General features: G+C 37.7%; 1 protein-coding gene and 1 long non-coding RNA gene across 3 annotated transcripts in view; one reads left to right on the top strand and one right to left on the bottom strand.

Annotated features, from left to right (window-relative positions):
- Positions 1-5692, bottom strand: part of PKN2 (protein kinase N2) — a 150570-nt gene extending 144878 nt beyond the window's left edge. The window contains exon 1 of the mRNA XM_008157786.3: positions 5347-5692. Within this exon, the coding sequence (XP_008156008.1) occupies positions 5347-5394 (48 nt within the window). The 5' untranslated portion in view covers positions 5395-5692. The remainder of the gene's footprint in view (positions 1-5346) is intronic.
- The window catches only part of LOC114228445 (uncharacterized), a 41061-nt gene continuing 19915 nt past the window's right edge, over positions 5078-26223 (top strand). The window contains exon 1 of one of the 2 annotated variants that reach the window (XR_008557047.1): positions 5078-5135. This is a non-coding gene — a long non-coding RNA (uncharacterized LOC114228445). Of the gene's footprint in view, positions 5136-9589; positions 9716-26223 lie in introns of those variants that run through there. The other variant, XR_008557048.1, reaches the window with a different exon arrangement.

Genomic DNA, 26223 nt, shown 5'->3' with positions numbered 1-26223 from the left:
CTTTTCTATTAGAAGTTATTTTTTCATTAGTATGTTTCTCCTACTTAAAATTTTAAGTATCTTTTTAAAGCTTTTAACTAGTTTTTAATTTTCTAACTTTGCTGCCAAGTTTGAACTCTGCTGTATATCAAAAGTTAATATTAAATGTCATATGATTTTTTCATACTCTAATTAGAATAAAATTGGTTTTTGAAATTGAGTAGACATTGACAATTGTTCAACACAACACATTTACCTAGGAAATGATGCAGAATTAACTATTGTATTCAAATATCATTTATGCTTCTGGAAGCAACATTATTTTCACCTCTATAAACTACTCCACTCTTCCCATTTGTTTGAAAGTGTAACACATAGGAATAAGCTGATAAAAGGCATGAAAATTAACTGTTGCCAAATTTTTAAAGCAGAAAAGGAGAACTCAAGGAATCAGATGCAAAGCCCTGGAATAAAGAGAGAATGCCTAGAAGGTGCCCCCACCTATCTGTATTTAAACATTGATTAAATAGGAATAGTAGGAGTTGTAGGAGACTAGAACTAATATCTATTATACTAATTACAAACGACAGAAAAACATGATCCATTTTAGAGTCATCACTTTATAACACTAGTTTCAGCAGAGATGTTTACCTACGTAGTCAATAAAAAATTGAGAATTTATTTAAAGATATGCCTTATTTAATAAAGTATGCAGATTTCTTTAAGAGTAGCAAGAATCAAATCTAAGCTGAAAACCATATCATACTAATTTATTGTTCAGAGTCTATGCTATGTATCATTGTCTATTACTAAGTCCATACTGTACTCACCACTTGTTTTTCTTCTTAACTATATCTCAGAGTACTGACTCACAATCAAAACATTTTGAGATAAAAAAAAGTCAACAAAGCTACTTAGATCTGCTTATCTATAACTAGTGGCAAAAAATTTTTCAACCTATAGCTATTCATATCTTAAAACTCTGTGAACCTCATTTCTCTTTTAAAATTCTAGTAAGTAAATGAGATAAAGAGAGAAAAAAATCAACTCAATATGTTGAACATTTTAAAATTACACAATTTAGTATATTAAATATATCTCAATAAAAAAGGAAAGGGGGAAACAGACTCAATTATGGGGCTTATAAATTGGAAAAGTTTGTCAGTTATCTCTGAGATAGTTCTCATAGTGAGAACTATGAGCACGTTTTCTTTTTTTGTGTGCTTCCTACATTTTCCAAATTTTCTACAATGAACATGCATCACTTTTATAACTTGAAAAAATTGTAAAATCTATCTTACCCATCCTGCCTACTTTCTCATACTACATTCCCCCAACACACCTGGAAATTTCAATCCTCCCAACACAGAGTCCTTTCCAGCATCACTGCAAAATTATATGCCACTTCCCAATTTCCCATCAAAAGATAAAATAGCAATGTGCTGTATGTAGATGTAATATAACTAGAGCATAAATCCCTTTTGAACTTGTCAAGGAAGTATTTTTTGAGACAAGATTAGAAATGTAAATTAAAAAACAACAACAAAGTAATTTCTTCTATCAATGATTATAATCAAGTTCTCTTAGAACAGTCAAGACATTTCTCATCCTAGGTGAAAACTGATGTCTTCTCATCAATGTACTGAGTATCTACTAAATGCCAAATACATAGCTTGGATATACATAAGCTTAAATTTTTAAAGCTACGTTTATCTTATGAATAGTCTACAGAGAAATGTAAAATCTTTAGAAGGTTTTGGGCAAACATTTAACAACTTTCATGAGAATCAATAATTTTTAAGTGAAAAAAACTTGCAAAAACCTATTGGTACTGTTATTCCTTGTAGAACATCACACCTATTCACCATAATAAAGCACTGCCAAATTACAGACTACCAAACAGAATGTGAAAATAATTTCCCCTTGTTATAGAGGTGTCTAACAAGTAGTCTGAAGTTTATATTAAAGTTAACTCTGGTTAATTATATGTTTGGCCAATTTTTAGAAAGTTTACACATCTACCACATTGGAATGCAAAACATTTATGGACCCACAGAACTGTGGCAGCTTAAAGAATAGTGTAGTGGGCAAACATATAGATCTGAATTCAAACTCAGAGTTACAATGCAACTGTGGAGCATCCCTGAACTTAATTTCTTGATCCATAAAATAAAAATATTACCCACCCACCTTACTGGACTGTTGTAAAGAATAAGGTGTACTGGTATATAGGATACCAAGTACAATGTCTGACATACAGCAAATAATCAATAAATGTTATTGTTTTACTCTCTTCTATAAAGTAAAAACCATATCTTGTCATTTTTATATCCTTCAACAAGGCTTTAGTAGATACTCAATAAATGTTTCTTTAAATGAAATCTCTACAATTTAAGGCTAACTACTTCAACCTCCACTTGAGCAAGTCACCTCTACTAAATAAATTCTGCTGAGAATAGAACTTCAGATTCCCAGCACTTTATCAAGCATTTTGATGGAGATGAAACTCCATTAATTGACAAGGTAACTTTATTAGTATGTTAATATTTGGGTCTGAATTCTATAAAATTTGCCAACATTTTCATTTTGAGATTCTTTATATAGTTTTCATTAATCCAGTTTCCTTGAAAATAAACTTTTAACTTCTTTGGCCTCACAAAACTATCTGATTAAGTTTCCTACTACATTTCAAACTTAAAAAAGAAAAGAAATTATCAATTAATTTTATATTTCTAAATAGCCTATTTTAATTTTTACTACAGTAAATAAGTGTTCTTCCTTACACTCTGAAGTCTCTAGCCATCAAAGTTCGTGTGTAAACATTATTACATAGAAATATTATAGTAATTAACAAGACAAAGTACTGTGGTTTTAGATTTTCTTTGTCTTCCTACAACCAAAGGTTATCAATAATTCAACTCCAGTTCAAGTACTAAAGTATTGCAAATTCTGCAATATAATTTGAAAATGTTAAATATATAATGTTCCCAAATAAACATCAATTTCATTAAAAGTAGGTAACATGTAACTTTCAGAGTGAAACAAGTATTCCTGAGACAAGATATGGCAAAGTAGCAGTTTTTAACTACTAAACATAAATCTTCAAACTTGGGACATAAATTACCATTTAAATACTTAAAATAGCTTGGCAGAGAAGCATTAAGATCTTCATACTAAATGACCTTTTAATTTAAATAAATTCCAACTTAGAAGCATTTAAAAAAATTGGTTCTACTAACAAGTTTGATAAATATTTAGTTACTATAGACTAGTTTCTTGACCCAATGAAATAATAAAATGTTTGAATAGATGGAAGTGCCTGGTGAGACAAATTTTATCACCATTTATCCTAAGTGCTGATATAATTAATCTCAGTTATTTTAATAAACATGATACAGTTCAAATGCATTAGAAATGGGAGTGAAATACACTAAGAAAAATGCCCTGGGTATATATGACAACCTATAAGGTAACACTTAATAAAAACTATTCTTTTTCTGGGTTACATTTTAGTTTATTTAAACTAAAGACTAACTTTAGATGTTTCCTTACTTTAGTCCCATTTTTAAAACAATCATATTTAAAATTTCTTATTTCTCTAAGTTGCTTCCTTGTTATTGTCAAAACTGATATTAAAAGTTCCCAAACGTTTTATGTTAATACACATAAAAATGTTTTCAGGCCCAGTGTCTTTCATACCAACTGTCTATAAAATACAAATTAGGATGCCAAATATTATAATTCTGAAGCCACTCCATTCAAAGAAAAATGCTCCTGTCATTTTCATGTGTCTTTTTTTTCCCTGAATAGGAATCTATTCATATTTCAAGATTAGGCAATGGAATGCATTTCCGATTGTGCCTCAAACAAACTTCATTTTAAAAGCTCATGTAAACTAATAAAACAATAAATTTCATTCATTTCGCAAATGTGGTATGCTGTAAGACCTCCTTATAAAAAGCTAAGAATAATTAAAATACTATATAGCAACATATTCCATTATACGAAATTCAGCTTTGCATTTCCAGAGGATTCCAAGTTTGCAACAGTTCGTTGGTATATCTTGCTGAAATCTCTATTTCTGTGGAGGAAATATCAAGTATTATAATAATACTTTCAAACTTACATCCTGCACTTACACCTTACTTATGCAGAGATCTATTGAAAAATACACTTGAAAGGCAAAAAAAAATTTAGAAGCAGTTGCAGTAATTTTGACATCAAGAATCAATCCTTCAGTGTCTAAACTCAGTCTTAACTGTCCAACGCACCAAAGAAATAGAACATTTTTTTCTTCTCTTAGAAGTCTATAGACTATATTAAAAACAAATCCAAATAAGTTTAAGTCAAAAAACAGGCATGAAATTTTAATCCAGATGTAAACATCTCTGGAAAACTCCAAAGTAATGAAAACTAAATCCAACAGGGTAGTGTAAGAGACCTAAAAACAAAAACCGTGCCTACATGATCAAATATGTAGCTGGAAATAGGAAACAATAATATTGCTACTGGACACGGACTTAACTAATTAAGGGACCCAATTTGTTCTCCTCTCCTGCAGGCATGCAGTGCCTTAGCATTTTCCCTTAGTCGACTGCTTTCTCATTGGTAAACAACTTCTGTAGCTTTTTTTCTCTGGTGTTTCCAACGGGAGGGAAAATGAAAGTCTGAAAAGCAACAGCATCTAAGCTTCCGAATCTGAGCACGGAGTCGCTGAGAAGGGGGGTCCCATATATCACTCGGTAAAAACAGGAAGAAAAAAACGTAGCCCCCGAATTAGAGAAGAGAAATACAGTCACCTGAAGAGGTTGGTGAAGTCAAGGCAGCCTTTAGTAAGACACGTTTTTTAAAAAAACAAACACACACACACACACACACACACAAAGTTGTCTGGGGGCTGGAAGTTATGGGGGCGCTCTTTGTGCGAAGTCTGAGGGGAAGGGGAGGGACGAGAAAACAGCCTGGGAGTCATTCAAAGGAGTTGGAGCAGCGGAGTGCGGGCGGGGCGGGGCCGGGCCGGGCCGAGCGGAGGGAGGGAGGGAGGGGGCGGCGGGGCGGCAGCCCACCGCTCTGACACCCGGGAGGGGGCGGGGAGCGGGCCGCCCGGGGCCGGGAGAGAGCGGACTGCGGCCGCAGGCAGAGACGGGGTCCCTCTGGTAGGTGGTTAAAGCAGTGGCGAACCGGCCACTGGGCGGGGGAGGGTCCGGCTCCCGAAGGAAGCGGCTCCCGAGAGACATCCCCAAGTTCCCGCACTTAGCGGGCTAGGGGCGCGGCGGCCGCAGGGTTTCCATGGGCCCCCCCGACCCCGCGCCAGGTTTCCCCCTCGGCCCCCCCGCCAGCGCCCCGCACCCGGGCCGCGGCCCTTACCTGGAGCTCCGTGAGCAGGATCTCCCCCCGTTCGGGGTTGGACGCCATTGCACTCCGCTCTGGACTCCGCACCTGGACGCGACCGCCGCTCGCGAAGGGAGAAGGCGGGACGGGACCGGGGAGGGGGTGGGGGTGGGGGGGTGAGGAGCGGAGAGAGAAAGGGAAAAACACACACAAAAAAAACTTAGGGATTCATGGAGGCGCAGCCCCTGCTGGCGGCGCGGCTTATTTCGCCCGGTTCATGGAGAGCGGCGGGGAGCGAGGGCACTCATAGCGGGCTCCCCCTCGCCGCCGGCCCGCCGCCGCCGCCGCCCTCCCGCGCCGACTCCGTCCGCCCAGTCGCTCCCTCCGGGCGACGCCTGGAGCCGCCTCTCGCCTCGCGTTGCGGGGCGCAGCGGCCGCGGCTGTAAGCTCCTCCTGTCGCACCATTTAGCTGTCACTGCGTCGCAAAAGCGGCCTCACTTGGCGGCTGCCAGGACACGTGACGGCCGGGGGTCGCTGCTTCGCGCCTGGCGGGAAAGGTGGGGCGGAGGGGACCCCGCGTGGGGCGGAGCGGCCTCGACCCGAGTGGGGGGCCTGCCTGCGGACCCGGACGGGGTGAGGACGAGAGGAGCGCGCTGGGCTCGCGTCCCGGGCGGCGGGAAGAGGAAGAAGAAAACGCGCCCGTGCTCTTGCTTCGTTCAAAGGCTCCCATTGGGAGCGCCAGAGCTCGGAGCCTACTCGCTGTATTTTGTTTGCTTTCTCCCCAGCCGACTTTCTCGTTTCTTGCTGAACGTAAACGGTCCCCTTTCTAACTTCCACAAGCCGAAGAGTTTCGGAACTCAAACGGTATAGATTATTCCCCTGCCCCCCGTCCACCCCAGCTATTAATCATGCTTTTTGGCCCCCCTCCCCCGCGCGCCTTTGGACCAGTGCGGTGCACAGGGCTCAGCTGGGGTGTGGTCTGCGCTTTTGAAGAAACATAGCAGCAGCTCGCGATATCTGGCAACTTTTAACGCGCAGTCTTGTTGAGAGAGAGCTTTTCCCAAGCGCTGAATTAGGGTTTTGTCGGTGGGACTCCACCGAATTTAGGATTTAATTAGCTGGCTTCTTGAACTGTTTTAGCTGAATTTGAACTGAAGGAGGCGGGGCGGGATAAAAGCCAGGAATGGGAAAAAGCCAACTCTCCTTGGTGTAGTCAACATCCAAGCTAGCCTGTTAGTGACATATAGCTAAATAGTGTAAATTTAGGTTTGTTTTTTTAAAAGAATGGCTGTATAGTATTCAGGAATGCCAATCAAGTTTCCAGCAGGTAGCTTTTGTTTTGTCTGAGCACTGAATAGATATTATTCTAGGCAACTGCCTACCTTTAGATTACCTGAGGCTGAAATACAATGGCTTTGTTAAAAGCTACTTGGAGAAAGTGATAGGGATTCATTAGATAGCTACTTCAATAAAGGCTTAGTTGTGATACTTCTTAAGAAGTATGTATACCATTATGTACTTGTCTTACACTCTGTGTAAGACCTGTTGGACTGATGCTGGGATTTAATGTTTATCTTTTTGTCTTCTCAAGTCTCATGCATTAATTTGACAAACATTTGTTGAAGGTCTAGACTTCTGTGACCAGATTTTCTGAGCTCCAACTCATGACATGTGAAAAAGAATTTTTCTGGTGTGTATTTCAAAAGTTTTACAGCTATTTATATGTTTAATGCATTGCCTTGGTTGAGTAATTAAAATATATGAAATAACAACTCTTGGAAAAGCCAGATTATAAATGTCCTCCCTGGTAATTAAGAGCCAGACAGTGAGTGTTCTAAGGCCCTGGAGTTAACAGCTAGGATTACAAAAGAGTTCTTGTCCCTGGAGTGGTTGAGTCCTTTAGAGAAACAGACTGATGTCCAAACCAATCTGTTTCGATAATGCAATTTTAAATGGTAGGAATGAAATGTTAGGGGAGCACTGCATGTGATAAAATATACATAACAAAACTTACCATCTTAACAATTATGAGTGTACAATTCTGTGGCATTAAATGCATGCAAATATATTTTGCTTATTTTTTGCCTTTCCTTATTCCAGAATTGATTTAATATTGCTGGCATGCACATAGTAGGTGCTTAACAACGATGGAATTTAAAATGACCTATGTAAGGATTGAGAAATACAGTCAATGGGTATTCTTTTAAAAAATAAATTTAGATACAATACAGAAAACATTCAAGTTTTTAGCACCATGGAGTTTTAGTCTAATTCTTATAAGTAGGTGGGGGCGGGGGGGAGCGTAATTTACTTAGCTAATTAGGAGCATGGCAATTTAGTGGCAGAAATGGAGCCTAGAACCTAAATCTCCTAATTGCCAGTCCTGTGTTTCTTTTAACCTAGACCAGTGGTCAGCAAACTGCGGCTCGAGAGCCACATGCGGCTCTTTGGCCCCTTGAGTGTGGCTCTTGCACAAAACACCACGTGCGTGCGCGCACGTACAGTACAGTGTGATTGAAACTTCGTGGCCCATGCCCAGAAGTCGGTTTTCAGCTCTCAAAAGAAATTTTAATCGTCGTACTGTTGATATTTGGCTCTGTTGACTAATGAGTTTGCTGACCACTGACCTAGACCATGCCGCTATAAGTACTTTAAAATAGAATCCTCATTTAAACGGAACTCAAAACATTATATACCCCCTCAAAATTTTTACCATAGAAAAACACTTCAAATTTTACATATTTCTAGTACTAAAACAAGTATTGATCATTTTAATTGTATATATCACATGTAAATGTAAAAAACAAAAATAAAAGTTTTTAAAGTTATAAGAATTATTTCTGAGATCAGTTATGCTGGGGAAAGTAGTATAATACAAAAAGGAGACCAAGACAAAATGAAAACTGCTTGATAATTTGGAAAATGTAATGGTTTAAACAGTGATTAGTTTAACTTAAGCTAAAAACTACTACCCATCTCATAGTCTCTGTTCAGGGCCAAGGTAAGGGGAAGTAGTAGTACGTGGAACATACTTATCAGAATGAAGCACACTTGAAAAAGTTTTCATGGAAACTCATATCGTGTTGATTCAGATGAGTTGTATTCAGTCCCTATTTGCAAGTGTTTTTAGGGAATCCTAAGTGTAGTTCAGCTGAAGTTATGTTCTAATTTATATTACCAATAAAACAGATGAAAGGTTTTTTTACACAGGTCCATATAAGAAGTTAAAGACCTCAAATATATCTGGATTGTATCACTAGTTATGCAGGCACCTTTAAACTTTTTTTCATAGCGATTTTAAAGGTCTTTAAGAATTAGAAATTACCAAACATACATAAATAGTTTCAATTAACAAAAATTTGATAGAAAGTGTTATCTTGTATTTTTCATTTTAAAATGAAAAATGTTATAGGAAAAATCCTAGTAGAGTTGGATTTCATTATTTTTGTTTTCTGTTATTGGTGAGAAACAGACTTTCAGATATTTAGATGATAAGAACTATATAAATAGGGAAAGGGTCAAAAAATTTTACTTTGTGAACCAAACTGTTTTTATTGCCTTGCTTTTTTTTATTTTCCTTCCTTAATATTAGTAAAGTGGGTGTTGTTGTTTTTTCCAATTTTAGCTTATCCCAAAAGCATTTTTGGAGTATTGAAGGAAGATAATTTTTGGTGGTGTTGTTTTGATGTTAGTGTTAAAAAAAAAGAGTAATGCCATACTCCTAAGTGAAATAGCAGTGATAATCAAAGCCACAGACTGCCAAAGGAGAGGCCGAATTCAGGGAGACAGAATCAGAACTACTTGATCACTCTGTTCTTATTTAAGAAATCCCTTGTAGGGAGTGTCCCTTTGTGTGCTGTATGAGGATAATTTTGAGAAGAAGATAGTTAAAAAAAAAAATTCAAGAACACAGAAAAGTAAACTAGTTGTGACTGTAGCAGATATTTTTTGCGATGTCTTCTCAGCCCACATCCCCTTCTCTGAGAATTGCCCCTGTTCCCAGAGAACAGGTCTCTGTAGCCATGTTGATTCTGATTGACATAGAAATTCAGTAACCTGGGGGTGGACCATGATAGAACATCTCCAAGCCAACAAAATTCTGTTTCCAGAGATCTGGAAACAGAACACTGGAATGTTGAGTAACTGGTGGCCCTGCAGTGTGAGGTGTTACGGTTCTAGGGCTAGAATGGCCATTTTCTGCCGTGTGTACAAAGATGCAGAAAAATCTACTCTTTGGAAAAGAAAAAAGTCCTTCCTGTCACTGAGAATATAGTGCTGATCAAGGCATACCTGATCTCTGTCTTCATGGAATTTATAGTTTAGTTAAGGAGACATAATGACAGAGAAGGTGGATTCAGGGGGCTTTGAATACAGGTCAGGCAATCCTTTCCTGAGTACTTCACAGGTAAGTTGAGATCTCACTGGGGAGTAAATGTTAACTGGGCAAAACATGTCAAAGACTTTCCAAGGAGACAGAATAACAGGTAAATAATCTAAAATGGGAGGGAGCATTGTATAAGTACTGAAAGGCTAGTGGGGCTATAGCAAAGAGATGGAGCAATAAGCAAGAACTTATAAACCATGTGTATCAGTTAGGATAGGATAGGTTATGATGAGTAACAAATGATTCCAAAAATCTCAGTGCCCTACAATAAGGTTTGTTTATCTCTCATGCAACATGCCCACAGCTCTGCTCCATGTCTTCTTCACTCTGTACTCAGGCTAACAGAGAGTCTCTATCTGGGATATTGCCATTATCATGGCAGAAGGAAAAGAAAAGATAAAAGGCTCTGCTAATGTGCAAAGAGAAGCAGAGATGAGAAACTATTTCTCCCAGGATGGTGGAAGAAATATAGCAGAATTGGTTCTTGATGTTTCAGCATTTGCTGGTTCTAATCTGTGGGAAGTTCAGCTACTCTATACTGTGTTTCTTCTTAGGTTCTCTGTGTTCCCATAATCTTTCCTTTTGTTTAAGCAAATTGGTGTGTGTGTATGTGTGTGTTCATAAGCAAGCAGCTCTAAAGCCATTCAACCAAAGTAAGAATCATCAGAGTGACACCACAATTCTGACTAGAGGGTAAATATAAGTAGGACCAGCAACACAATTTATTTAGTACTGTCTTCTCTCTCAATGACTCCTTCTCTAGCCTGTCTATTATTCCCAAAAGATTCTAACACCAGCCAATATACAAATTATAAACAATAAGTATATATTAAACCTGGTATGAACCTTCTCACAGCATTTTGTTGATAAATCTATTTGTGTACTTACATTTCCTTGTAGAGTCTTGTAACATATCTTGTTCTCCTGCTAGACTTAAAGCCTCTAGTGAGGTTACATGAATCTTATGTGGCCTAGTAAGGTGTGTCTTATGAGTAGATTGTGTGTGTGTGTGTGTGTGTGTGTGTGTGTGTGTGTGTGTGTGTGTGTGTGGTTCTATATGTATTACAGAAATATTTTAGGATAACTCATCTAGGGACTCTCTGTCCCTCAGAAAATTAGGTAAGCTTGCCTTGAATGCCCACTTTCGTAGGCTCTAAAGTCAAGAGCCTGTTTTCCTACTCTAGTTTTTTTGATTCTCTGATGGGTTATTTACAAATGCTTGCCTCCTTTCTCTCCCGCCACAAACACTTCCCCACTGATGGACAATTCACAGTATCCATATTGATATAGACCTAAAGCTCATACCAACTTTCCTCAAGAATTCATGAATTCATTAACTTGGGACCAAAGATTTAAGAGGGGTCACACTATATAGTATATGCTTTTTATCTTGAATCTGGGACTACCTCCCTTTTTCCACTCTCAGTAGATTAACAAGAAATTCTGCTCCTTTTCCAGGCTGTCACAGTTTAACCATACTTAGATTCTTCTGATTCTCAAGTGTTATCCCAAATAAGATTGTTTAGAAATTTCTCCTCAAAATATACATGTTCTTCTGAAAGGGATTTCAGAAAACACCATTTTCCAAGCTTGGTACATAATCAAATGAATGGTAACATTTTGAATTTTATGTATTTGAAGTAATGAAAAATAAAGTATGTTTTAACCACTATTGAGAAGTTAAACTTCTTTTTTTCTAACCCTCAGTATCCCTTGATCCTCTTAAAATTATTTAAAACTCCAAAGAGCTTTTGTTTATGTGAGTTATATCTCCTGATGTTTACTATATTAGAAGTTAAAGTTGAGAAATTTTTAAAACACAAGAATACACAAGCTCATTTTATTAGCCAACAGAGTGATGACCTCATCCCATGTCACACAGCCTCTGACAAAACTCTATCTTACACCTATAGGAGAATAAGAGTGGAAAAGGCAAGTGACATCTTATTATTATAAAAATAGGTTTGACCTTGCGGACCAGACCCCCTGGACTGCACTTTGAGAACTGCTGTTTTAACCTATACAACTGCCTCCAGATTAGTACAGTTTCTCTGCTCGTGAATATGGAAATGTGACCTCTTTGTTTCCAGAGTTTAAGATCTATTACATAATTACAAGCTGCTGGGCTTTTCTAGTGAAACATCAATGTGGTACATGAGAAATGTTGGTTATTGTCAAAATGAAAAAGGAATAGAGATATCAAAAAGTTTATACAAAACATGACTATTTTACTACTAGTGCTTCCTAGAGGAAAGCTCTTCTGCAACTGTAAAATGGCAAAAAGTAAATCAATAGGTACAAAGCATTAATATTGGTTATACCAAGCATTTTAAAGGGTTTGGGAGGTGGCTTTACCTACCATCATTTCTTAAGCTCCCAGCTATTGTTCATTAATACATATTTACTATCTGAATTAGGGTAAAGCTAAACTTTTTTTAACAGACACCAAACATGGTTTAAAGAATACTGAAATTTGTTACTCCCTCACAAGGATTGCATAAGGTTATTATTCCAGGTTATTAGTCTGGCTCTGCTCCACAAAGCCATCTAGGGACCCAAGTGCCTTTTATCACACTGCTCTACCATCCACCATGGTGTTATTCTCAACAACAGGCTTGAAGCTGGGTCAAAGAACTCCATGATCTACTTTGTGGGAAGTAAAAAAGAGCCTGGGGGTTCAAAAGTCCTATGTGTTAAGGCCCAGGCTCAAAGTTAACATACATATTTGTGACCCCATTCTATTGTGAGAATATAGTCACCTAACCAGGCCTAGCTTCAAATGAGGCTAAGAAATGTGCTCTCTGGCTAGTCATGAGCCTACCCACAACTCTTTTACCGAAGAAGAGGGTCAGGATGGATTTTGATGGACAGTTCACAGTATCCATCACATAGCTTTATAGTCAATGATTTTTGCAATCAGCAAATGGTTCTACTTCTCAGGCTTTAAAATGAAAGCTTTGCCAAAACCGGTTTGGCTCAGTGGATAGAGCGTCAGCCTGCGGACTGAAGGGTCCCAGGTTCGATTCCGGTCAAGGGCATGTACCTTGGTTGCGGGCACATCCCCAGTGAGGGGCGTGCAGGAGGCAGCTGATCGATGTTTCTAACTATCTCTCTCCCTTCCTCTCTGTAAAAAATCAATAAAATATATATTTTAAAATGAAAGCTTTCAGTCTGTAACTACTACATTCTCTAGGGCACTGAGTAAATATATTCATTGTGTCAGTTAAAAAATCAATAAAAAAAACTTGGTGATAGCCCTGGCCGGTTTGGCTCAATGAATAGAGCGTCGGCCTGCAGACTGAAGGTTCCCGGGTTCAATTCTGGTCAAGGGCATGTACCTCGGTTGCGGGCACATCCCCAGTAGGGGGTGTGCAGGAGGCAGCTGATCGATGTTTCTCTCATCGATGTTTCTAACTCTCTTTCCCTCTCCCTCTCTGTAAAAAATCAATAAAATATATTTTTTTAAAAAACAAAAAGAAAACTTGGTGACATTCCTAGCCAATGATTGTTCTCTTAGCTTGAGCTTTCTAGAACCCAGCCACCATTCCATGAGAAGCCAAAGCATTGCGGAAAGGCTGTATTTTGGTGTTCTTGTACAGCCCATCCTTCAGATCATCCCTGCCCAGACACCAGACAGGTGATTGAAGATACCATAGCTTGGTAATAGATCTTCCAGTCTCAGCTATTCCAGTCCCCATCAATTCACGTCACCAGATGTTGGAATCATCCTATTTGAGGCCAGAGACATTATGGAAAGAGATAAACAACCTTACATGCCCTATCCAAATTCCTAAACCATACAATTTATGGGCATACTCAAGTGGTTTGTTTGTTTTAGGGTGGGGGAGCAATATATATTCATGGTAATAGATAACTGAACATACATTCCAAGCTGGATATTTAGATAAGCCCACTTCTCAAATTCATAGATAGAATTCTTCTGTAATAGTTCATTTAAATTCTCTAAACTGATCAATTACAAAGTTTACCTTTTATAATTATTCACTTCTTGAGTAAAAAAACATATGTATAGCAGACTTCTGTAATCACAGAATCTAGTATATATGTAAAGCTCATTATGAGTATAAAGTACTTGATGAGAACTTGTTTGATAATTTTGTTATTTATAATACAAGTATATATGTAACCATTTTTCATATACATATAGCTTATTAAGGTCTGGCTGAAAAGATGTGCAAGTTCCAATTAAAAATAACTGCTACTTATAAAAACAACTTTAAACTATATCACTTTATAAATATTCTTATGAAAAGTTTCCTATTAAAGATACTATTTTGGAAAACAGTACTACAGTCATTTGCATATCTATTTTTATATGCTGATAAGTCACATGATCTATGTATTGCTTTTACAGTTTAACTTGTAAGCCTTTCACCAAATGAAATTTTATTTTTGAAGTATCTTATCACCACAGACATACTTACGCAAGTATTTTGAATGATGCAAAATATAAGATCCACATTTCAATTGCTTTACTGTGTTGCCTATAACAACTAGAGCTTCCTAAAGTTCTCCTTTATTAGACCAAAATGTGGATGATTCAAATACCATGCTTCAGCTGCCTTCATCATTTGAATGAGATAAGCTCTCAGCAAGAACTATTCAAGAAACTATGGTTCAAACTGTGTTATCCTGCTATAAAGCAATCTGCTAAACATTTCTGAAGCAATTTAGACAGCTGTGACTTGGTTGCAAACAATGTGGACATTTAATCTATTGACTTGAAATTGGGGCTACAGAGAAGATATTCAAGAGTTTTCTCATGAGTTCATTTGCCACATAGAAAAACACATCGTATTTTTTATGTGCCAAGAATGGAAACCTGTGAACTATCTATATTAAAGAATAAAAATGACTGATCTTATAAATTGTTTTTTTATTAAAATATGTAGTATTGTAGATATAATGATATTATACCACCTACTGTAGGTCTAAACATTATTTTAAGGGATTTTACTCAAAAGAATATGACATGCTTTTAATTTTGTTCCAGGTTATATTTGCCTTAGTATAAATTCTTCATAAAATATTGGTAAATGGATTGCCTATATTATTAACATCCTCTTTTCACTGTTTTCTATGCTGATAAAATCTGTATTTGGAGTAAATAATTATTCACCTATGAATGCATTCCTTCCTGATTTGAAACACAATTCAAAAAATCTACTGAGACAGTTAATAAAAATTACACTAATAAACTATACTATAATCTTTATACTGATCTACCATATTAAAATTTGAAATTCGCTATAATATATTCATCAGTATGTGAATAAAGATACACATAGAGGTTTATCAAAAAAGAATAAATGCTCATTTTTTTCCTTTTTTTCAGTCAGTTATTTTTATAGATATAATTTAGGCTGTGACTATAATATGTCAAAATTCACTATGTGGACATTATTCGGATATAACTGTACAATGTCAAAATAGAGTTATATTTGTTTAACATAACCAGTAGGTGAGTTAGATTTTCTCATTTTCAACTTCTTGGTTTAGCATTATATGAGTATAGTTAACAGAATAATCTACATGAATAAAAGAGAAATATGCAAATTGACTGTATCTCTGCGATGCCCACCAGCCAATCAGAAGTGAGTGTGCAAATTAACCCAACAAAGATTGCAGGTTAATTGGAATACACAGGTGTGGAGAGGCCGGGCGGGGCAGGATACCTGCTATGAGGGGGAGGGCAAGGGGCAGAGGGAGCTATAGGAGCAGTGCTCCGGCTGGAGTGAATACTGAAGGCTCCGGCTGGAGTGAAGGCCTGGGTCCCGGGTGCCAGAGGAAAAGTGGTGCCAGCAGCCAGGGGAAGGAAGGCCTATTCTTGCACGAATTTTCATGCAACAGGCCTCTAGTGAAGCAAATAATTTCTTAGACCCTGCTGATTATTTAACAGATTTTACATTACTTCGAATTTTCACTTTTGAGTTGTCTTTCTAAAACAACCTTCTAATGCATTTTTCTCCTCCCACTGTTTTGTGATACAGACTAACTATTCTAGTAATAGCTGCTCTGAGTGAATAATTTTTTATCAGCACCTATTTTACTTGCCCTAAGCACCAAGTGAAAGTGATCTCAGTTGAGCCTTGCCCTATCACTTGAACGCTGAAAGAATTGAAATTCCTTAGCTACAATGATACAGTCAACTCATTTATTTTTCTTTGAAAGGAAGATGAAGCCAGAAGCTATAAGTCTACTATAAAAAATAAAGCTAACTCAAAGTGTTAAAGATTTGCTTTGTTATTTGTAGGCAGTTCATATAAGACATCCTTTGCCTAAGGCAATGTTAATGGATGAAAGATAGGACATTCCTGGGAAAGATTTGAAGTGTGATAGTCAGGATTTTCTACATATTCATCCCCTCTACACTTGCTGTGATATTGATGTGGTCTCTGATGGAGACTAGCATATAGACAAATGGTAGTTATATCTATAAATGGCAAAATGTTTTTCAATATACCATCATTTTTTCCCTGATATAGGCTCCCTGCCTTCCCTTACCTCCTTCTATACCACATGTAGTTAGAAATTACTTGAAATGGATTGGTAAAGTAAGACATATAGAATAAGGGTGATATCACACAGCTATCGCATCAATTCATTTTAGGGTTTAAAAAAATATACGTGTATATATACTTTTTTCCCTTTATTGATTGATTCATTTTAGAGAGAAAGAGAAAGGGAGGGAGGAAGGGGGAAAGAGAGAGAGAGAAACATTGATTTATTCTCCACTTACTTACACATTCATTGGTTGAGTCTTGTATGTGCCCTGACTGGGGATTGAACCCACAACCGTGGTGTATCAGGACAATGCGCCAACCAACTGAGCTACTTGGCCAGTATATATGTGTGTGTGTGTGTGTGTGTGTGTGTGTGTGTGTGTGTGTGTGTGTGTGTGTATACACTTTTAAAAATTCTGGCCCTGGCCAGTTTGGCTCAGTGTATAGAGCATCAGCCTTCGGACTCAAGTGTCTCAGGTTTGATTCTGGTCAAGGTACCTTGGTTGCAGATTCCTCCCCAGCCCTGGCCCTGGTCAGGGCTCGTGCAGGAGGCAGCCAATTGATGTGTTTCTTTCACATTGATGGTTCTCTTTGTCTTTCCTTCTCTCTTCCACTCTCTCTAAAAATCAATGGAGAAATGTCCTCAGATGAGAATTAAAAAAAACAAAAATTCTGTAATTCTAAGGTGAATTGTACTTAACCAATCCCAAGAGAACAATCCTAACTTTAAAATTTTCAAAAGAAAAATTCATATATTTGAAGATTAAAAATGGTGGCAGAGTAGGAGGATGCTGCACAGACATGCTCCCAGGAACAAGCTGGAATTACAACTGAAATGTGGAAAGGCTTCCTGAATAATTAATGGAAAACTCACAGGAGAGAACCCTGATACCCAAGGACTGAAGGTGGAGACCTCATAGAGACTGGTAGGAGGGGTGGAGGCGTGAAAGGGCTGGTGGGGCACCCACAGACAGCAACTGAAGTCCCGGAGAGATATCTCAGCTATAGGGGTATGCCACTGAGAACTCTGGGATCTAATCCCAAAGCTGGGCTCCCCAGCAGAGAGCACCAAACTAAGGAGGGTACCCACATAACATCTAGCTGTGAAAAGCAGTGGGGTGCTGTCTGCCAGGGAGTGGCAGCTGAAAGTTTGGGCACCCTCTTAAAGGGCCAATGCACAAAAATTCCCTGCCACCCACCTTGTGCTCTGGCAGAGGTAGGGTGAAATGGACTGGAGCTGTGATAGCAGAACCCAGGATTGGGGACTTGGGGGATAGAGCTCAGAAGGCAGACACCCCAAGTTTCCTGGGCTGAGTCATTCTCTCACACAGTGGAGGACATCTTTCCCACATGGACATCTGCCTTGCCTGGGGAAGACATTCAACACACCCTATTGGAAAATCCTTGCCCTGAGGCCACTTAAGAGATTAAAAGTAACAATTAGCCTCCAGGCAGAAGCAACTGCCCCACCCTGATGACAAAATTTTCACCACACCTGAGGATGATTGCCTGGGGGCAATTCAAGTCAGAATCCTATTAGTCTGTAGGCGTAGGTGGTCTCTGAAGTCTTTGAGTCTTAGCCTGATCCAATTAGTCAGAAATAGGCTTTAACACTGTCCTGCACTAGAGATTGAGAGGTATGGAGGATCTACCTAAAACATAGTCACAATCGAAAACAATCAAAATGAGGAAACAAAGAAACAACCCTTAAATGAAAGAACTAGTGAATTCTCCAGAAGAAGAGATAAATGAAGTAGAGATAAGAAATTTATCTGAAACAGAGTTCAGAGTAATAATGTTAAAAAAGCTCAACAGTATTAAAAAAAAGATATAGTAACTATGAAAAAAGAACAGTCTGAGATAAAGAATGACATAATACAAATAAACACTCTGGAAGGAATACACAGAAGATTAGGGGAAGCTGAGGATCGAATCAGTGAATTAGAAGACAGAGTTGAAAATATCACTCAATTAGAGAACCAAAAAGAAAAAACAATTAAAAAAACAGGACAACTTAAGGAAGCTGTGGGACAATGTGAAACGTAACAATATTAGAATAGTGGGTATGCCAGAAGAGGCAGAAAGGGAGAAAGGAATAGAGAAGGTGTTTGAAGAAATAATGGTAGAAAACTTCCCTAACCTGGTAAAGGAAAAAGTCACACAAGTTCTGGAGGCACAGAGAACACCAAACAAGAAGAACCCAACCATATCCACACCCAGACACATCATAATTAAAATGCCAAAAGTTAAAGACAGAGAATCTTTTTTAAAAAAAATACATTTTTATTTATTTCAGAGAGGAAGGAAGAGGGAGAGAGAGATAGAAACATCAATGATGAGAGAGAATCATTGACTGGCTGCCTCCTGCCAGAATCATTGACTGGCTGCCTCCTGCCCACTGGGGATTGAGCCCACAACCCCGGCATGTGCTCTTGACCAGAATCAAATCTGGGACCCTTCAGGTCGCAGGCTGACACTATCCACTGAGCCAAACCTGCTAGGGCAAGACAGAGAGAATCTTAAAGGCAGCAAGAAAAAAGAAAACTGTTACCTACAAAGGAGTTCCCATAAGGCTGACACCTGATTTCTCATCAGAAACTCTACAGGCCAAAAGGGAATGGTATGAAGTACTCAAGGTAATGGAAAGCAAGGATCTGAGACCAGCAAGGCTATCATTCAAAATAGACAGTCAAATAAAGAGCTTCCCAGACAAAAAAAAAAAAGGCTAAAGGAGTTCATCACCACCAAGCCAGCATTATAAGAAATGCTAAAAGGATTGCTATAAGGGATTGCTGAGAAGAAGAAACAGAGAGAGAAACCTAGCCATACAGAATTAAAGTGGCTATAAATAAGTACCTCAATAATAACCCTAAATGTAAGTGGATGAAATGCTCCAATCAAAAGGTGTAGGTAGCAGAATGGATACAAAAACACGACCCAACTATATGCTGTCTGTAAGAGACCCACCTCAAAACAAAAGGCACACACAGGATGAAAGTGAAGGAATGGAAAAAAAATTTTCCATGCAAATGGAAAAGGAAAAAAAAGCTGGAGTAGCAGTGCTCACATCCTACAAAATAGACTTTAAAAGCATCATGCTAAGCGAAATAACCCAATCAGAGAAAGATAAGTATCATATGATCTCATTCATTTGTGGAATATAATGAACAACATAAACTGATGAACAAAAATAGAGCCAGAGGGGGAAAAATATACTAGAATATAATAGAAGTAATCCTGTTATTTGCAGATTTTTAATATTTCCTACAACTTTTGTGATATACTATGTTAGTACAGTTTTGGTAATATTATTACACTTAAAATCCTTTTATTCTTGAAATATTAATGTTTATTGCATGTAATATTATTATATGTAGGATCATTTTTCTTGAATAATTAGTATTTATTGCATGTAACATTATCATGTTTAAAATAGTTTTTCTTGAGATATTAATGTTTATTGCATCTAACATATTTAAGATCGTTTATCTTGAAATATTAAGGTTTATTGCATGTAACATTATTATATTTTAAATCTTTTTTTGAGGAATCCACAGGCAGCAAAATCTCAGACATATGCCAAAAGAACTTCTTCACTGATACTGCCCCTAGGGCAATGGAAGCTAAAGAGAAAATAAACAAATGGGACTATATCAAAATAAAAAGCTTTTTTACAGCAAAAGAAACTATCAACAAAACAATAAGAAAGCCCACTCTATGGGAGAACATATTTGCAAATGTTATCACTGATAAAGGTCTAATCTCCAAGATCTACAGGCAGTTTATAAAACTTAATAAAAGGAAGATAAATGATCCAATAAAAAAATGGGCAACGGACCTAAATAGAATCTTTTCAAAAGAAGACAGAAGGAAGGCCAAGAGACATATGAAAACATGCTCAAAGTCACTAATTATCTGAGAGATGCAAATTAAAACGACAATGCAGTACCATCTCACACCGGCCAGAATGGCTATCATCAACAAATCAACAAACGACAAGTGTTGGCGAGGATGTGGAGAAAAAGGAACCCTCGTGTACTGCTGGTGGGAATGCATACTGGTGCAGCCACTGTGGAGAACAGCATGGAGTTTCCTCAAAAAACTGAAAATGGAACTCCCATTTGACCCAGTAATCCCACTCCTAGGAATATATCCTAAGAAACTGGAAACACCAATAAAAAAGGATATATGCACCCCTATGTTCATAGCAGCACAATTTACAATAGCTAAGATTTGGAAACAGCCTAGGTGCCTGTCAGCAGATGACTGGATCAGAAAAATATGGTACATCTACACAATGGAATACTATGCTGCCATAAAAAAGAAGGGATTCTTACCATTCACAGCAACCTGGATGGAATTGGAGAACATTATGCTAAGTGAAATAAGCCAGTTAATGAAAGAAAAATACCACATGATCTCACTCATTTATGGATAATAAAGAAAATTATAAACTGTTGAACAAAAGGATAGTTACAGAGACAGTAAAGCATCAAACAGACTGTCAAATTACAGCGGGAAGGTTAGGGAGAGGTGGGGGAGATAAGAGATCAACCGAAGGACTTGTGTGCATGCATATAAGCATAACCAATGGACACAGAACTCCGGGGGGTGAGGGCATGTTTGGGAGTCGGGTGGGGGTGGGGATAATGGTAAGATATGTACACATATAATACCTTAATGAAAAATGAGAAAAAAATAAAAATAATAAATAAATAAATAAAAATAAATAAATAAATAAATTTTTTTGAAATAAAACAAAAACAAAAGAATATCAAAGACTTCTTTTAGTATCTTCAGTGAGGCTGTGGCACCACATTAATAGGAAAGTCACTTATTACCATTGCCTTAACCTTCTTAAATGAAACCTGAAGGTTCAGTATTACAGTAAGTAAATTCAAGTGTGGTAGATCACATTATTATGCAAAAAAAATCCATATTTCCCCATAAGTTACAGTCTTAAAATTCTTCCTTTTCTCAGATCTACACATTTTTCAATCAAATTTGTCAGTTTTCCACCTCAACTTTAAAAATAGAATACCTATCAGTTTTTTACATTTAGAAATTGAAAATAAGAAATATTTTCAGACAATTGTATACATTAGAATTAGATTAATTGGATGACTTATTCAACTCTCTGTCCAGCAATTGTCAATTTGTTCACATGTAATACAAATTTAATTTTCTTAAATATTATCGGAGTGTGTTAGGGTCCCATTTCTTAATTTGAATTATCCTATGGACTTGATTAACATGATTAGCCAAAGTACAGAAAAGAAAGTTCTTCATTTCCATTTCAGACGGGCAATGTATTTAAGATTTGAGCTCTAGCTTTAGTTTTAATTGCCCCTACAATTTTATTTTTAGTGTTTTTACCTGCGTTGCACTATTTTGTATTTCTCTGAAAGTATTGGCATCTGTTTAATTGAGCCACAAAGAGTAAAACAGTAAAGAACAAAGAGACACAGAGGATGAAACAATAGAACTTAGATGTTAAATAAAACACCAGTTCAATTTTATCTTTCTTCAGAGGACCTATCCTAGCTCTAAGTTAGTTCCCCGAGACTGGAGTGAAGACTTTCTGCCCATCTGTTTGCCTTGACTAGTATACTTATTGGACCCAACCATCACATACAACAAAACATAACTAGTATGTGTCATGTAAGTGTGTGTTTGCATGGTTCAAATACATTTCTTAGGTCAATACTTTATAATAAACATTTATGCCAAGTACTCTCCTAAATGCTTTATATTTTACTCTCCCAACAATCCTATAAAGTAAGTACTACTAGTTCTTAATTTTATTGATGGGAAAACTGAGGCTCAGAGGGGTTGAGTGACCTGCCCAAAGCTTCAAAGCTTAGGAAGCAGAAGAATCCATATTCAAAGTTGTTTAGTTTCAGAACCTATGCTCTCTCTCTTTTTTATTTTTAGACTTATGATATAAATTATTTTTAATTATTTATTGATTAAAGTATTATGTATGTCTCCCCCCCCCCCCGCCCCACATTGACCTCTCCCTGGCCACTCCCACCGCCCAGCACATGCCCTCACCTCCCAGAGCACCTCCCTCCCCCCCCCCCAACCGATAGTGTCTGTGTCCATTGGTAATGCGTATATGCTTGCATACAAGTCCTTTGGTTGATCTCCTAACATCGAACCCCGCCCCCGCCTTCTCTCTGAGGTTTGACAGTCTCTGGATCTATGGATCTATTTTTATTCATCAGTTTATGTTGTTCATTATATTCCACAAATGAGTGAGATCATGTGGAATTTATCTTTCTCTTATGCTCTCTCTTTTTTAAAAAATGTATTTTATTAATTTCAGAGAGGAAGGGAGAGTGAGAGAGAGAAACATCAATGATAAGAGAAACATTGAACAGCTGCTTCCTGCATGCCCCCTATGGGGGATCAAGCCCACAACCCAGGCATGTGCCCTTGACCAGAATTGAACCCGGGACCCTTCAGTCTGCAGGTCAACACTCTAGCCACTGAGTCAAACCAGCTAGGGCTCTCCTATCCTCTCTTAATGCTAACACTCACTTATACAACTAAACACCAAAATCCATTTATTAATGGGTTGAGGCAGAACACACGTACAGAAACTAAACAAGAAGTGTGAGGCAATTACTGGAAAGATAAGATTTAAGAAACCATTATGTTAATTCCAGGCTTCCCCTGGGAATATATTTTATTTGATCACTAATCTATTCAAAATTGTGTAATAGATAAAATATATTAAAATTACTTAGAGGAATTAGGAGACAATTATAACCCTTTATCCCTACCTTTTCATTTTAAATAATTTTCATAAACAGGAATACCATATGCATGTTCTACTGGTATGTAGAGGATATAAAGGGCTTATTATCATATCCTCAGTCTACTACTTTTGAAATATACTCTTTTTACTATGATATTTTTCCTAATCATTCATTTCTAATTATATTCACAAACCATTATTAATAATGATATCCCACTTCTTTATTCAGTTAAACATTTGCATAATATTCTTTATACAATTAAACATTAGCACAGGTATTTTGGATTACACAGTGTACTCAGATCCTTAACACTATGTTTGAAAAGGCATATTTCATTTGTCTAACTTGAAACTATAAAATCAAGAAAATCAAGAAGTGATCTTGAAATTCTTCTTGGAAAAATATACTGCAAATAGATTTAAGGAAAAATGTTATGTGAAAACCACCTATTCATTCAGTATTGGCTGGCAATATTTAATGGACCTGATACTAGATTTAGTTTATAACACAAGTTAGGAGCAACTTTCTGGTATTCACCTATTCTTACTCTATATATTTAAATTTCTCGGTTGAAGTAATATAATTTTGGAATTTAAACCAAGTATCCCTGGTTCATTGTGTCTCAGATGATAGGCAATAAATAATTGCCAGTTCAAGGCAATAATTGAATAACTCCAGTCTACATATTTAAGATGCATATATAGGAACCAGGAGAAGACATTCTTACAGGTTAGTCTTTGGGGCACCTCCCTTAGCAATCACATCTCCTCTTCCAGCTCCTACTTACATCATTGAGATATAACTTCCAATCTAGAATTCTAGCTTTGACCTCTCTCATTAATTCAGCCTCACATCTCCTATTGTCTACTGAGTATTCTGGATATTTCCACTTAAATATTTAACATTCACCTCAAACTCAAATTATCGAGAGCTGAACACATCACCTTTCCCCTTAAAATAGTGTCCCTATCAGGTTTCCTTATTTCTATGAAGAGTTTCTTCATTTTTCTATTTATCCAGGCCAAAATAATTGAATTTTGACTCCTACCTCTCTACTGCCTCCCACCTCACTCATGGTCAATTGACAAGTCTTATCTATATATTACTTGATTAGTGTTTCTTACATCTACCTTTTTTTTCCCCCTAAGGCCCCTTCTCTAGTCGGGGACCCCAATATATATCATGACCTTATAATATCTCATACTAAGTATTCTCCCAAATCAGTTATACCTACAAAATTGGCTCCACCATTTTCTACTGCCAGGATCTGGTTACTGTTATCAATACTAGCACCAAATTTTCTGGGTTCTTTCAAGCACTTTTTTCTTAGCTGGTTCCCTCCTTCTCCCCCCCCCCCCCCGTTCCAACCCCACCCACCCCCGACCCCATTATTTGGAGCTACCAGCTACACCTGCATGCCTAAATTCCTTCTGTTTTTCTATTACAAATCTTGTAGCAGAGCCCACGTCTCTGGTAACACCATCTCTGATTTGGAATTCTAACTTAATCTTAGACCCCTTAACCTAACTTAACCTTGCTCCTTCTGAATTGTTAGAGGAGTGAGCCATGGTCTCCTTACCCACAACCCCCCATCCCCAAAGCTAACTTCAATCTTCTCTTCCTAATCTTAAGGTAGGACTTTATTTCCCAAGAGACTAGTGACATATATTAAAAAATTCACACAGAGCCCCAGTTGGCCAACAAACTATGTAATCCCACTTGGCATTTAGCATGACTAATAAAATCACTTGCATGTTTAGTAATGACAATTGATCTCTACTCCCTAGCCCATTCAAAGCTTTACCATAATGTCTGTCTGCTCTGGACTTATACTTCAACATTCTGCTGCTGCAACACATAAAGGATGAAGATCATATATGTGACACACCCATGAATATATTTAAATAAGCTTCAAATTATGTGAATTAACCGGTAATTCTGAACCCACTCCCCTTCTATAAAGCATACAAGAATGCAAGAGAAAGAAAATGATGTTATCATAGGAATGATCTTAAATTTCTAAAAAAGAAAGAGCACTGTTGGCAAACTTTAAAAGCACACATATATCTAGTAAGAAATTACTTTAGATATACCTCATATCCAGCACAATAGGTAGAAACACCATTGTCCCATGACCCTAAAGTTGAGAACATTTTTTTTTTCCAAAAGCTTTACAAGAAAGGAGTTAGACTTCTTGCTTGAGCTCAATAGGGATGCTCTTTTGATCTGGGACCATACTCTCAGAGCCTACAAGGGCTGTGCAGGTTATGTATATGACTGCGGAGGCAGAAAGCAAGGAAAACAACACTGTGAGCTCGAAGATACATGACAACTGGCACAGAGTAGAGTGTCTGAGAGATATTAAGGAAGAATGGGGACTGCAGAAAATGATAGAGTCTTTTCCCCATTCAAAAAGTACAGTTGTGCCCTGGCCTGTGTGGTAAGTCCAGTGCACCGAAAGGTTGCTGGTTTCATTCTGGGTCAGGGCACATGCCCAGGTTGCAGGCTCGATCCCTGACAGGGGGCGTGCAGGAGGCAGCTGATCAATGATTCTCTCTCATCATTGATCTTTCTATCTCTCTCTCACTCTCCCTTCCTCTCTGAAATCAATAAAGAAATATATTTAAAATAAAAAATAAAAATAAAATAAACGCAACAGAGGGATACTCCTCCCCTTCTAACTCTAGCAGAAAAGTTGTGAGGCGGCCTTTGATTGCTCTGGGATAGTAAGATGCCCATACCTGAACTAATATGATTGGCCCTTTCGGACCAATGGAATGGGGGAGGAATTGCCTGAGGGAATCAGACACACACCAGAGTTCCCATAGTCCATTGCATCTCCTATATTGTAATTGTTGTTTTTTGTTGTTTTTAGTTCTATGTCTTCTCTACAGCTTTGTGAGGGCCTTGAGGCAAAGACTATGCCTTATTAATTTTGTACCCACCCAGCTAAGAATGGCACTTGGCATATAGTAGTCCTTCAGTAAATATTTGCTGAAGAAATAAATGAATAAGCAAATCCAGGCAAATAATTTCAAGAATAGAGGCTTAGGAACCCATGACAAAACTCTGAGCAATAGGTACTAAAGTACCAGGAGTAAACAGTAACATTGTGACTACTAAGCCAGCCTTAGGTTTGGAAATTTTATATAGTTCTCGTGGAGGCAGGATCTTATTACAATGTGACTAATTCATGCTGAATAAATATGTGATTGGCATATAAACTTGTGTGCATACCAAG

Source organism: Eptesicus fuscus, chromosome 9 (genome assembly GCF_027574615.1).
Source record: "Eptesicus fuscus isolate TK198812 chromosome 9, DD_ASM_mEF_20220401, whole genome shotgun sequence".
NCBI lineage: Eukaryota > Metazoa > Chordata > Mammalia > Chiroptera > Vespertilionidae > Eptesicus > Eptesicus fuscus.
Note: the sequence above shows the minus strand (reverse complement) of the source record. Positions and strands in the feature narration are given on the sequence as shown.